The sequence below is a fragment of the Rhipicephalus sanguineus genome, chromosome 4 (assembly GCF_013339695.2).
Source record: "Rhipicephalus sanguineus isolate Rsan-2018 chromosome 4, BIME_Rsan_1.4, whole genome shotgun sequence".
In the NCBI taxonomy this organism is placed as follows: Eukaryota; Metazoa; Arthropoda; class Arachnida; order Ixodida; family Ixodidae; genus Rhipicephalus; species Rhipicephalus sanguineus.
Window position 1 is genome coordinate 32021330 of NC_051179.1, and position 15569 is coordinate 32036898.

The 15569-nt window shown below is 46.7% G+C and overlaps 1 protein-coding gene across 1 annotated transcript in view; it reads right to left on the minus strand.

The window, feature by feature from the left end:
- Positions 1 to 487: 487 nt before the first annotated feature.
- LOC119391124 (DDB1- and CUL4-associated factor 17) overlaps positions 488 to 15569 on the minus strand; it is a 31705-nt gene continuing 16623 nt past the window's right edge. The window contains exons 13-14 of the mRNA XM_049415160.1: positions 13358 to 13410; positions 488 to 767 (exon numbers count right to left, since the gene is read on the minus strand). Coding sequence (XP_049271117.1) covers positions 488 to 767; positions 13358 to 13410 — 333 coding nt within the window. The remainder of the gene's footprint in view (positions 768 to 13357; positions 13411 to 15569) is intronic.

The following is a 15569-nucleotide window of genomic DNA, read 5'->3' on the forward strand; positions in this document are numbered from 1 at the left end:
GTTCATCGTAAAGAGTCCGTAGTCTCTCGGTGTCATGTAGATTGTGCTCCGGGCGGACCTCAAGCAACCGCGCCATGTGCTCTTCAATGATGACCTCGTCCCTGCCGAATCTTTCGACCAATGTCTTCACAGCAATGTCATAATTTCGATCACTGAGTGGCAGTCATATCGATAGCGGCTGCGGCCTTTCCGGTTAGGTGGCTAGTCAGATACTGGAACTTGTTCATGGTGTGAAGCGCTAGATTTTTGTGAATCGTCGATTCGAACTGGTTCCAGAATCTAGTCCACGAGCGCAGATCTCCATTGAACTTAGCGATCTCCAGCTTCGGAAGCCTGGTTATTAATGACGGCAGCTGGAGAGTCGTCGCTACTGTGCTCAGAACAGAACCAGTATGTACTACTTGTTCCGAATCGTTCGTTCCTGATGAAGTGCTTTACCTTGTTTCACTCAAGGCTTCGTTTTTTAGGGCTCTTTTGATTTTCGTCTTCATAGTGGTGATTTTCTTATTGTATAGTCAATGCATTCGGTTAGCGTGGCATCGAGTTCCTGTAGATCAATCTTCTTCTCGATGGCGTCGTTGACTGCCTTTAGCTCATTCGCTTGCTCTACAAGGTTTTCCAAATGTTCTTCAAGCTCACCGATCGCTGTTGCTGGCGCTTGCAGCAAGACGCTGCTCTCTGCGATGATGGCGTCGATGGCTTGTCGAAGGGTGGCTTGCTTCTGCATTCGTTCCATGGCGCTTTCAAGGTCAGCAGGCGAAGCAATCCTGGGTTTCGGCACCAGAAAATGTAGATGATTACTCGCGCCCTAACTTCGTAACTGACTCTAATTGCTATTGCCAAGTATACGACTCACTCATCACTTCTCAATGCGCGTTAGCTAAGAAGGGCGCATTGGGCTGCGCGCGCAGGAGCCTCGAAAAGAAGACGACTCGACTCGTTGGTATCCGCTTCAAGACTGATTTATTGTAAACAAGGACTAGAAGGTTTGAAAGGAAAGTGAAAGGGAGAATGAAGAAATGTCAGAGACTGTCCCACGGAGGAAACGGTGCAGGCGCAGCCACTTTGGTCCCGTCGGCATTGTGTTGGTGGTTGGTCGCCGTCCCCTTCGCGACCCGTGTAATCGGGCGGCGAAGATCAGTCCTGTCAGTCTGCTTCGACGGCGCCTTTGTGGCGGGAAGGTACGCGGAGGCCTTCGGAAATCTCAACATCAGGGCCAAGCTTTTCAAAGGATGCCATGAACCCTAAACTGCAACCGTCATTACCTCTTTCATAATCGTCTACCGGCGGTCGTGACTGGTAAATAGAGGTCGCGGCCGGCACCCGGATGACCACATATAATTCAAGATGATATATATGGAGGCATGCAAATGCAAGTGATTTGTTGCTGACGAACACTCCCTCCTGGCTGACCAGCTCTGGGCCGTCCAGCAGACCCGCGTAGCGGCCGGCAGGCTTGGCCTGACGGTCCCGACGTGGGAGTCGCCCGCTGCGCGCTAACGCGCGCCTTGCAGGACCTCAATAAAGTTTTGCAACCAGCCAACCAACAACAGCAAATAGCCAAGGAACACGCACATAAACGTAATAATAATAATAATAATAATAATAATAATAATAATAATAATAATAATAATAATAATAATAATAATAATAATAATAATAATAATAATAATTGATGGGATTTAACGTCCCAAAACCACGATATGATTATGACAGACGCCGTAGTGGAGGGCTCCGGAACGAGCACTCCCGAGACTCCTGAGACTTCTAGCGCCGTATGGGAACAAGTTGGAGAATGGGAGAGGGGAAAAGAGAAAGAGAGAGAGAGAGTGTGTGTGAGAGAGAGAAAGCGGAAAAAACATGGTTGATCCCTCCATCATAGGAATCGGAATAACACGAAAGTAAAGCGTGCCCTTCAGGGGCGTAGCCAGAAATTTTTTTCGGGGGGGGGGGGGGGGGTTCAACCATACTTTATGTATGTTTGTGCGTGCGTTTGTATGTGTGCGTGTATATATACGCAAGCAAAACTGAAAAATTTCGGGGGAGGTTTGAACCCCCCAACCCCCCCCCCCCCCCCCTGGCTACGCCTCTGGTGCCCTTACAGAAGTAACTGAATGCTTATACTGTACATGGATATAAGAGAGTTTGCACAATATATATTGATGTCTGGCAGCTATAGCACGTTTAACGTGGATGTGCCCACTTTGATTGTTGATGGTACATTTCCATCATCCCGACGACTAACTTCCATGCTAAATGATTAAACAAACCCTTGTGGTAGCTGTGGTAGTAAACGGTGAAAGCGTAATCAGAGAACGAGGTGTGATAGACAGAAGAGCGTCGCATATTGGACGCAGAACTTGGTCGCCATCCCGCGGCATGTTAAAATGTGATTGAACACCACGGCCGGGCTAGAGGGAAACGCAAAGCGCGTCGTGCCGCTCCGGTAGCCCGGCCGCGATTTTTCTAGGGGCGAGCGCGTGAGCGGGGATCGCGGTGTTACAGCCACGTGAGGCAGGCGCGCGTCGCAGAGCTGAGCGAGGCCGACGCTGTTACGACGCTTGGCTAAGGTCGCCACCTCGCGGTATGTTAAGGCATTGACAAAATTAAACTTCTGTTGAAAACGCGCCGAATGGCAGGGACGTGTAGCGCGTTGCAGGTGCTAATCTCGGAGGCCACAGTAATAACGAATTACTTTACCGCTCCCAGAGGGCAACACCACCCCGCCGACCGGGAGAGTGGGAGATATAAAAGGCGCGTTTGTAAAGCCTTTAGAGTCTGTGACCGTCACGCAGCTGTGGATAGCGTGCCCGGCAACTGTTGTTGCGGACCGAGTGGTCGTGGGTTCGATGCCCGTTGACGGAACTTTTTCCTTTGCCATCTAATCGTGTATATTTTTTCGACGTCATTTCCGTGACGGAAACACGTCAGTGAAGTGTTGGTGGACCCCGGCATAAAACACTTTCGTGTTAAAAAACATTGGTTTGTGTTTGTCCTTAGTCCTATAGGCGAGCACACATATTATTTTTGACAGATTCTCAGTCATAAAGACGGCAACGACTAAAGAACAGCTTAAGAGCTATTAAAAGTGGGTGGGCTCAAAGTGAAGCCTCGGAGCAACCAATCTTCGACGAGGAGACTTGCCTTTATCAGGGCCCTAACGGAGGCATGGTCCCCTCGTCGAAACATTGCACCAGGCTTCGAGACTTCCTCTGTTTGTTCGTCACTTATCAATTCAAGTTTCCGTCATCTCGTGTGTACGTCTCGATAGCGAACAGATAACAACGCTTTCTCCAACTTGGGAGGGGGGCGTTAGTTATAATAATAATATCTAGCTTTTTACGTCTCAATACCACGATAGAATTATGAGGAACGCCGTAGTGGAGGGTACCGGAAATTTAGACCATCTGGTACTCTTTAATGTGTGCACGCGCACGCACGCACGCACGCACGCACACACACACACACACACACGCACGCACACACACACACACACACGCACACACACACACACACACACACACATTATAATGGGTACCTGTTTATCTTTCATAAAGGCCGGTCCCCGGTCGAAACGTTAGAATAAATGTTATGTTTTTAACTGTGACTTTTCATTCATATCCTCGACCTCAACCTAATAGCTCGGAACCGTCTGCTGAATATATATATCTATATGTAGTGAACAAGGCACGCGTGCGGGAGCCGAAAGGTCGCATTTTATTAACTTTTAAGGTCTATGTCCTTTTTTAATTGTCCTCATTTCGCTGTTATACTGGCATAATCAATATTTTTTTTACCCGAAGACAGGCGTACTTGAGGACCACATTTTTTCCCGGTTATCATCAGAAACACCATTTCCCGAGATGAAAAAAAAAGAAAGGATGTTTATTGATGCAATGCAGCATATAACAAATATTATAAATATATCATATAAAGTGATCATGACTACATATACTGTATAGAAAAAAGTACGTGTTTGTCCGGAGTCCGTTGTGTGACGCCTACCTGCGTTTACTTGTACAGTGCAGACTATAATGGCGGCAAGTGTTGGCTAACTTTCGGCTGATGTTGTCTATAGAATTGGCTACTTGGCCACATTTCTGCTCCACTCATTAACGCAAGCGTTGGACACGGCTCTGATTGATAAAACGCTCTGTGCACACGGCATTACTCGGAGAAATTCGCCGCCTTTCTTCTTCTCTAATTGGTTTTGTCGCGCGCACTCTGTGACATCAAGGTCTCTACATGTCAACGAAAGTGTCCGGCCGTGCAGTCAGCAGGTGTCTGCTCTAATTCCCGGCAGTTTCAAGCTAATCCACCGAAAGTCGGCGCTCCACATAGGCCTAAGTACTTCAACTAAACAAAATCTCGGCACCCGTGCTGCCGTTCCTCATTGGTCATCACTCATTTCGGCACTCTCGAGATGGGGAATTCCCGCTGCGACCCGTTATTGGCGGAGTGCCCCGAAGACACAACGGCGGCAAATATCAGCACCGGAAAGCGTTCTCATTCAGTAAAGAGAACCACCTCCGAGACCTTTTTCCTTAGCCCGGTCGGGCCAGGCATTTGGACGTGTGGCGACCCCTCAGCAAAAGAGTAAACGAAGTCGCGAGAGACTCGTGATTGAAAAATGACCGCGGAGCAGGCACACACGCACAAACCGTGCACCAGCGTATAATGTGCACTATTCGCACAGTATGCCGCGCAACGAAGTCGCGGGCGCGTATTTATACCATTACGAGAGTCCGTGGGCGTCTTCAAAGCGAGGCGCTCGAGGGCGCGCGCGCGCATGTGGGTGGGCGTGGCGGGGCGTGAGCCCGCAGAAAGCGCGTCACATCAGGTGTAAATGGTTGTTGCCCGTTTCCGCCGGCCCGCAACAGAACCCCGACAAGGCTCGCGCGCCTCCGCGGATGCGGCGGATGAGACGAGGGCGCGGTGCAACCTGTATGAGCAAACACCATTCGTCAAATAGTTGCTGTCGAGATTGACTGATTAACCTTCTTTTGGAGTCATTTTTGTTGTTGCCACTGCTGCTGCTGTGACGCTGAAGTGGGCGATTGCCACTGCTGCTGCTGTGACGCTGAAGTGGGCGAGCGATGACGCTGGAGTCGGCAAACGATGAGCAGCCGAATGGGTAACGAGCTCGAGCCCTCGGCTTTTGTTCCCCGCATACAACGTGAGGCTGACCTTGTTCCTGGCTGCGAGTGGAAACTGCTTACGCGTGTCATATCCGTGCTTCTTAATGATCACGGCGGCTATTACCTTTGTTACTGGCGAGAATTTCGCGCATGTATACCCAACGAAGGGTAACTACTGAATATCGGAACACTTTATGCATCCTTCTTCAATATCCGCTGAAAGGGGCTGCCCCTTTGCTTGGTGATCAGCAATAGATGCGCACATACATACCACCATCACAGATACATATATACACACTAACAGCCTTTGCGATCCGAGCCCCCACCCCTCTTTTAGCCGTGGTCGAAGGAGAAGTATATAGAAAGCCCTGCTTTAAAAACTGCTCGTAGCCTGCGCCACTGCTTCAATTCATTTGTGAGCCGCTCCGGTTGAATTCGCAGCATCTCGAGACTGCGCCGGCACTGCTAATGAGCCCGCCTATACGTTTCTTATAATTTTTCTATCGGAACACTGCGATCGGTTGCTGTGAACTTTCATCACACCGTATACCTGTCCGCAAAAATGTGAACTTTCCGGGACTGCCTTGCAGGATGCAGAATACACAAATGTATCCATCACAACATGGCATTGACTCTATATAATATATATATATATATATATATAATATATATATATATATATCAGGGGCGTAGCCAGGGGGGGGGGGGGCTTATGGGGCTTCAGCCCCCCCCCGAAATTTTTCGTGCTCTCATACACCACCAACCAGCGGCGTCACCCGGGTGGTGGGATTTATTGGGCTTCAGCCTGATTATCATTTATTTAATTATTTATCTTTTTATGGCCTCAAAATGTTAGCAGAAGCAAGTTTGATATCGGGGTCTACACAGACGGCTCAAAAGTGGATGATGACACAAAACATCAACTGCTAACTTCTCCTTGGATTCCTCCGCCATGCTATATGTTTAAGTCTATGAACGATTTTAAGCAGAAACGAATGTTTACGTGGCTTGGCTGGACAGGTACCGATGGCTTAGCTTCTCAGCGCTTCAAGAGGGTGCGTTTTGCCGAGTGTGCGTCCTTTTTAGCAGAAGTGAGATTGGCAAGGGCCAACATGCGCGCACTAAGGCCCTCGTATCCAATCCATTTCAAAAGTGGAAGCACGCCCTCGAAGTCTTCGGTGCACATGAAGTCACTAAATATCACACTGACGCTCATCTGGTAGCCGATAGTTTTCTTCAAACCTTCTCAGGATGTGTGCCCAGTGTTGTTGATCAGCTGGACCATGGCAGGCAAATTCAAATAGGAGAGATCCGAAGGAAGTTACAGCCTATTGTTGAGACAGTTCTCTTTTGCGGGTGGCAAGGTGTGGCTCTCCGTGGACATAGAGACAGTGGTCCCATGGATTCAAGCACAGCCTCCTCTACAAATACAGGCAACTTCAAAGAGCTGCTTCGCATGCGCGCGGATTGTGGCGACACAGATAAAAAAAAGCATTTGGAAAGTTGCCCAAATAAGGCCTCATATTTTAGTTTATATGTACAAAACCACATTATAGAAATCTCTGCTGCAATCATCAAGGAAAGCCTAGTCGCAAAAGTAAACGCTGCAGGCTGCTTCTCCGTACTTGCTGATGAAACGACGGATGTTGCGGGTATCGAGCAGCTTACTGTTTGTGCAAGGTACCTTAATAAGGATGCGAACGGAATCGAAGAAGTGTTCTTAGGCTTTGTGCCAATTCACGACCAAATGGCCGGGCCCTGGCCGACACCATCATAAGGCTCCTTATAGAAATGGGAATTAACATGCAGCATCTCCGTGGTCAAGGCTACGGTGGTGCAAGTTCGATGGCCGACAAAACGAATGGTGTTCAAGCTGCTGTCCGTGAGAAATATCCAGCCGCACTCTATGTATTCACTGCGCGTGTCACTCCCTTTATCTAGTTGTGTGTGCAGCATGCTCCATCACAGACATTCGAAACTGTTTTGGGACTCTGAAGGCGACGTCAGCCTTTTTCCGTAAATCTTCTAGCCGCTCACACGTTTTGCGAAAAGTGATAAGTTTGAGCTGTCCTGAGCCTACAAGGCAGCGCCTTTTGGGACTATGCGAAACGCGCTGGGCCGAGAAGCACGATGCAGTGCTTTCATTTGTGAGCCTCTTTCAGCCGTTGATCGCAGCACTAGAGGAGACTAAGTTTAACGGAAATGGCGAAAGTCCAGTGCAGGCAAACAGTCTAATGTTGGCACTCTTTTCACCAGCGTTCCTTGTAAGTCTGCATGTGACGGAACACGTGTTAGCACTGACTTTGCCACTGTCAAAGAAGCTGCAGACGAGGAGTATCGACATGAGCGCTGCCATTGACGACATAGAAGTGATACAGCAGACAATTGAAAGTGACCGCTAAGAACACGAATGTTTCTTTCTCAAAAATATTTGCACAAATGCAGGCATTGGCAGAAAAACTGAATGTGGAGATCACCAGCCGTCGAGCCGGTGTCCGGAAGCAAAACCTTGGGAGCAATGCATTCGAAAGTGCGGAAGAATATTTTCGCAGAACCCTGTTCATTCCGTTCATGAACCACGTACTAGGCAGTTAAACCAACGGTTCGAACAGCACAGGACACTTCTAAAGGACTTTTCATTAATTGTATCATCCGCAATACCACCAATGCAAGATGATCGGGAGAAAGGAGCAGAAAATCTCCTGACCGTTTTTGCGCATGACGTCGAAACGAGGGCTGGTTTTGGAGAACTGCGACTATGGTGGACAAAGTGGGCGAACAAAGCAGCAAACCAGAGCCCCGGTACAGGAACCGATGCCCTCTCTCATTGCGACAGCAGGTTCTGTGCGAATGTGTACAAGCTACTCCGGATTCTAATCACCCTTCCAGTGACCACTGCCAGCGCAGAGGGAACGTTTTCAAGCATGAGGTTACTTAAGAACTTCTTACGCTCCACGATGTCTGAGGAACGCATGGTTGGCCAGGCACTTCTGTACGCCCACAGAAATGTCGACATCAGCGTGTCGGAAGTCATTGACCGCTTCGCTAAGCTTCCTCGCCGGGTCAACGTTGTCCTTTGATACCGAGCAGGACAAAAATCAGCGCAAACGAAAGGAAAAGGACACTACTGTTCCAGAGTTCAGGTCAATGAGCCCGTAATTCTGACGCAATATTATTGTTCACCACCTTTTAAAGCCGTGAGGATTTGTACCTTTTAGCAGTTAACACTGTGACCTAATATAAACATAAGAATAACGGGCATCAGGTGGCACATTACCAGCCAATCGACAGCTTCACCTTGTTCACTGAGAGGTCGGCATACGCGGCGTTACCAAACACATTCAACTATTGGGAAGCCGTACTAAAGCATTGTTTGTTACTTTCATTTGTCGTTTTTGTTCTTTATTGCTTTTTGAACTAGAAGCGGCAACCTTCCTTTAAATTGAGTGCACAATAGTGGTTCGCACTTTTTAAAACAGTTTTGAAGTAGTTTCTTTCGTTATTTCTGCGCTCTTCCTTTATAGTTCTGTTTACATGGTGCGTCCGAGACAGCAGCTTGGCCCAAGGACATATCAGTTGGCCATATGTATAGTGATCATTGCTTAGTTCCGTTTATTGATTGCATATTTAAATGTACATTTGTGAAGTTTTGCGTAAGCATACTGCGGACTGTTTCCGGTGACTTATATTTTGCCCGTATTCGAGGTGTACTTTCCCATTCTTGCTTTTCCCTGGCCGCATCATTTGTGCAAAAAGATTAACATTTTGCGTAAACAATCTGCATTAAAATCCTGGTTATTTCGTGGACTTCATTTTTTTGTTATCAGGCACCTCTTCAGTTCAAAGCTGATGCAGTTCCGAAGTTTACGTGATATTTGCCGTACCTGTTACACACACACACAAACACAAATATTGAAAAGATTGAAGACAGTTATTCCTGGAAAGATTTTGCGGGCATGCCAACATAATATTTTTACGAAAAAAACACATTTCTTACTCGTTCTTAACAGAGGGCAGCATTCAAGAAGTGATTTGCAGCATCGAATACAAATTGTCACTGGTAATACATATTAATGGTAATACCAGTGACAATGTATGTACATGGTAATACATGTACATACCCACGCCGCTTTTGGAAAATTATGAAACCGGACGACAAACCACAGTCTCTCTTTGTGACACTTCTGGATCCCCCGTTGCCGACTGCGACGTTCCATCCGTCAACTCTGCATTTTGTTCAGTCTTTACTAACGAACCTAACAACGAACTTCCTGATTTTCCGCATTTTGCTTTTCCGCCAATGCCAAAGATTACATTCAATTCAGAGGGAATTGTAAAAGTTATTAACCAATTAAAGAACTCTTCTTCATACGGTATAGATGGCATAAACGCCAAAATTCTGAAAAATACTAAACATGTATGTAGTTCCATATTGTCAATCATTTTTCAGCAGTCACCCGACACAGGTGAAGTCCCATTAGACTGGAGAGTTGGGAAGGTCTTTCCGTTCTTCAAGAAAGGTGACCGCTCATTTGCAGGTTACTACCGACCAATCTCGCTCACTAGTGTTTGTTCAAAGATCATGGAACACGTCATCTTTTCTCATGTTGCTACATTTTTATCATCCGTAAACTTCTTTCACCCAAACCAACATGGCTTTCGTAAAGATCACTCATGCGAGATCCAACTAACATTATTCCTGCACGACATTCACCTTCATATGGACCGTAACATCCCAATTGACACACTGTTCTTAGATTTTGAAAAAGCCTTCGATAAGGTACCCCACTCCCGTCTCCTTCAAAAAACCTCGCGTCTAAACCTTCATCGGCATGTTTTTAACTGGATTAAAGCATTCCTAACAAACCGTAAACAATAAGTGCATGTTAATGATCACTCCTCCGACCTCTCGCATGTCTTGTCCAGCGTGCCCCAGGGTATCGTCCTAGGGCCTCTTTTATTCCTAATATACATTAACGATATTCCGCTTTCCGTTGAATCTAACATCCGTCTTTTTGCTGATGATTGTGTCCTCTACCGCCCTATAAATAACCCCACCGATGTCTCCTCTCTACAGCATGACCTCTCACGCATTCAGCAGTGGTGTACCACCTGGTTGATGTCCCTTAATGCGAAAAAAACATTACTAATTTCTTTCCATCGTCGCCGAAACCACACGCCGGCTACTTACACAATCAACAACTGTCATATAGCTGCTACTGACTCGATTAAATATCTGCGTGTCCATCCTTCGAGTAACCTATCTTGGGGCGACCATATAAATCACATAATTCACTCTGATAACCGCGCTCTCGGGTACACACGCCGTAACAGTTCCATGACACCACCTTCCGTTAAACTACTCGCTTATAACACCATTGTCAGACCGAAACTTGAGTATGCAGCTGCTGTCTTTGACCCCCACCAAACTAATCATATCGAAATACTTGAGTCAGTACAGAACCGAGCAACCAGATTCATTGTTTCAGATTATTCCCGCTACTCGAGCGTCTCCGCCCTCAAATCCCAGTTAAATCTTTCTACCCTCGCTCTTCGTCGTCGTATTGCACGTCTCTGCCTTTTTCACAGATTCTTTTATTCAACCCCGCGTGACAACCACCTCATCCAGCCGGTCCATCGAGGTCATCGCACAAGTCATCCAAATGCTGTGATTCCGCCATGTGCCCACACCACCTCATTTCAGCAGCCCTTCTTTTTGCGTACCACCCGAGACTGGAATGACCTTCCGAACGAAAGCAGCAGTCATCCGCGATTTTGCGCGCTTCAAAAATGCCATCCAGGAAGCAGACTCAACCACATCCTAACATACACCTTCATCGATACCGCCATTTTATGACGCCCACCCCTCATGTAAAGTCCCATATGGGACCTTTGAGGATAAATAAATAAATAAATAAATAAATAAATAAATAAATAAATAAATAAATAAATAAATAAATAAATAAATAAATAAATGTTATTCATATACTTAGTCGTTCTAAAAATTCAATGAGGAGGTCGCGCTGCAACGTGAGCCCCCCCCCGAACAAAATTCCTGGCTACGCCACTGATATATATATATATATATATATATATATATATATATCTATATATATATATATATATATATATATATATATATATATATATATAATATATATATATATAATATATCTATATATATATATATATATATATATAGAATAATGGCAATTTTTGCAGTGAATGTTCCAACCATCGAAAACCAGAGACGAAGTGAACGAGACAATCAGAAGGCAGCCCGTGCAAAATTACACGTATATTATTCCAATGATTAAAGTGTCATAGCGCATATACCCGCATACTCTGTTCGACGATGATGAGGGCAAACAGAATGAGATAAAGAAAGTAAGACATGCTGTGGAAGGCAAGAATGCACATTAGCGCGTTTGAAGCTGCGCTCACAATTCGGACCGTGCATTAACCATCGTATAGCTATTTGAGAAATTGGACTGCACGTCGCCGATCCGGACGTCCATTTCTTTCTCGAGGCACACCGCGGCAGCGGCAAAACAGGCACTCGGATCTCCTATAACTGGGCTTTAATCCGAGCGAGTCTTATGTGGTTTTCATGCATGGTCTCTACGCCTTTCGCACTCTCTTCACCTGGGGATATATAGGCAGCCGTTCCTGCAGTATATACGAGAAACACACGCGCGCGAGAACACCCCGCAAGGTTGGGGGGGGGGGGGGGGGGACAAAAACGGCATCGTTGCGAGAGAACCATTAATAACGACAGCAGACACCGGCAGTTCTCATGCAGTGCGAGAAAGGAACGAGAAAGCACGCGGCGCGGAGTCTGTTGCCGCGCGGCCGACCCCATGTGAGCCCGGGCGATCGCTTCTGAAAAATGACGCGCGCGTCTGTCTGTGTGCGTGAGTGCATGGTTGTGCACGCCTGTACGCGGCATAGTATACACAAGCGCGCACGCACACCTATTGCGAGCTGTGGCGTCCCGCGGAATGTTTGACCCCGCCGGTGTGTGGTCTCTTCCTGGCTGCCATCGGCTCGAAGAATAACCGGGCGCATGGCGTATACACATGGCTGCCGCAGCCGGTGCAAACGCGTTGTGGAGGCCCCGACGAGCCTCAGCTTGTATTCACAAACGCAACCCACGGCCACGTCTATACGCACTCGATTGCGCTTAACGTCACGCTATTGGCACCGAAGCTTTAATTGCGTGCGGCGCGCTTGCTTGAAATCAGGTGAAGAACCGTTGCTGGTCCACCTGTCTCCATCTGATGTTCACGCATTCGTGTAGCAAGTCGTTATATAAGAAAGTTCAGTGACTTCAGCGATTGGTCACTGAATGCATGGTCAAAGCCCATTCCAATTCTGTTCAAACTTCGTCTCTTTAATCCTTCATAGATGCGCCAATCTGAGATATTTGTCTTTATACGATGGGTGCGTGTGCTGTGGTCCTTGTGAATATATCCAATGTTTGGCCGGGTAAGAAGATACACTTGAAGATTTCCTCAAGTATACCGCCATGCTAGTAAGGAAAAGACCACTGCGCGTCACACTCTGGACGTCAACTGCAGAAAATGAACGCAGGGGAAAGATATAACAAGGTGTGTATGCATGCGTTTTGCAGAGTGCTTTGTAGACGCTGCATATTGCATGCGATGACGTTAACACTGTTTATATAGACACCAAACAACGACAAGAGAATCCTGAACGTCAGCATCTGGAATACATCCATTTAGAAAGGTCTTCGGAATCCTCTATACTTGTTCACGTATACACCACTATGAAACGAAGCCCGACTGCGAATTCGGTTAAACAAATCGCCTGTATCGTGGCTGATTCCAATAAGAAATCCAGTGTACACGAATCAGTGAATGCCATTTGAGCTGTCTGTCCCTAAACAATACCCTCTGATTTTTGTATGGTGTAAGTGTCGCACTGTCGTTCTCGGTGAAAACTTTTCATGTCGAGTGAAGAAATATGTGCGAAGTTCTTCGTTCGACCGATGTCGTCACCACTTTGTTGAGTTGACTGTTAAACCATGATGTTTAAACAATGAACATTCCCTACTGTGTGCATATGCGTTCCTTCACTGATCTCGACCCCGTATACTTATATTGCGTTGATCGCCTGCTTTCGTGTTGTCATGATGAATAAAATGCAGTGCTGCAAAACATCTGCGTTTTATTCTACACCAGGGGTCTCAAACTCACCTCAGCTGGAGGGCCACAGTCAAGAAATTTAGTCTCTTGCAAGAGCCGGGGCACTAAAGTAGGTTGAAGCGGAGAAGAAGGTTAGAGGAGAAGGGGGGAAGTGGGTGTGGTTGAACAATATGTCAGCTAATATTGCCATTTCGGAGAGGGCCTTTCGCATATCTGATATATGGGTCATTTTTGAAGGGGATTTGACATCAGGTTTCGAGAAACATATCGACAGTGATCGTTATAATGAATGAAATCTGGACGCCGATTCTGAAATATAGAGCTTTTGTTCAATGGTTATGTTTTAACACATGGTGCCTCGCGAAAAGATGCTTGAAACCAGCCACGTCTGCGTAGCTCATGCACATACTTATTAAAGAAAATTCTTTCAAAAATATGAAACGAAGACATGTGCGGGCCGGGCCAATAGCGGCAGGGCAGCGGGCGCGTGTTTGGGAACCTTATTCTATACTATAAAACAACGTGAAAGAGTAACAGCAGGGATATCATAGAGAATTGTTGGTGTACACATTTTCACTTTTAAGGAGTTCTTGTGTTCGAAAAAACGCAACGACAGGGGAAGGCACGGTATGACAATCGTCATGGGTATATGTCTGATTTGCCGTTCGATATTGTAATTTATTTTTGTTATTGATCTGACGTACAAAAAGAACCACGAGACAGGAACCCTTCAACAGCCTCGCGCTCTCTGGAAGGAGCGGTTGCGCGCGCCTTAAGAGAGATTGTATACGTTTCTTACGCACTGCTTTAGAAACCGCCCTTAGATGGAGCTGATTATATCCTGGCTCTTCTGCGTCGGCGCAGTTAGGACATATCTCGCGTATACGTGTGTGTGTGTGTGTGTGTGTGTGTGTGTGTGTGTGTGTGTGTGTGTGTGTGTGTGTGTGTGTGTGTGGTGTGTGTGTGTGTGTGTGCGCGTGCGTGCGTGCGTGCGTGCGTGCGTGCGTGCGTGTTAAATGCCAGTTCGTGTACCCAACTCTGTGACCATTTTCTCATCCATCCCATCATAATCTAACTATACCGGCTTATAAGTTTGTTTCACCACAAACTTACGTGTATTGCTAAGAAGTGCCCAAATTGTTGGACGAAAGAAGGGGAATGGACCGAGCGGCCTGCTTTGGTTAGAGGCAGCCGAGTGAAGCCTATTAAGCGGAGGAAAATCATAGGAGAGGTTATTTACGGTTTTTAATATTAGTGTAGTAACTGTGGTATTAGGGTAAATGAAAACGGACAACAAGAAAGTCCGCCGGAGGGATGCGAGCCCACAAGCTATGCATTACGTGTGTTGCAAATCCTATTTGAAAGATACGACGGACATTGAGCCTAACATATGGGCATTTACGGTTTCCGCTGAAAGGTATATTGTCACATGATTAAACAGAATTTTTAATATTTACACCATATGTACACCTGACGCAGTAGTATGTACACCTGACGATAGCGTTGTGTGCGTATTTTTCAGTTTTCCACCGGAGCAGCACTGATAAATGCGTATCGCCAAACTAAATGCACTGGTTTTTATCAAAGCACCTCTTTTTAACGCTCATGTAGGACATATATGTTCAGCTTTCGAGAGGTGAATACGTGAGAGCTCGTTGTTATCTCACAGCGGAATGGTATTTATTTCTAAGAAATTATAGGAAAATTACACTCGCCGATCCCGACCGGGAATGGGAGAAGTGGATGCGGCTCGTCAAGAGCGACCAACTCAAAGATCAATTAAAGGCTGTCCAGAAAGCCCACGACGAAGCCACCCGTCTCGGACTGGTGGTGCCGACATTGACGCGGCCCGCCTCGGCCTAAAAAACCGAGCTTCAGGACTGTTTTCAATAAAGTTTTTCAATCAGTCAATCCACAGGTTTTCCTATTAAGGTAGCAAGCTAAGCTAGACCACCCCTCCCTCCATATTAATATACAGCCAAGACGAGGGTAAAGTAGTTAGCACGGACCACATCTCCTTCCTTGTGCTCCTCTTATTATGCCCAAATCATCTATAGCTCGTTCTCTCCTCCTCGACAAAGACATCTTCATAGAGCGCAACTCGCAATTCCAACCAGCGTTACGAGCGTGTCAGAAGGACGAATGCAAGGCGCGCAGCGCAGACGAAAGCCTTCCATTCGGACATACACGCCACGCTCGCAAATGTGCAAGCCAAGCATCGCGTAGCCGTGCGAGATGCATCTGTCTCAGTGTTCAGCGCCCG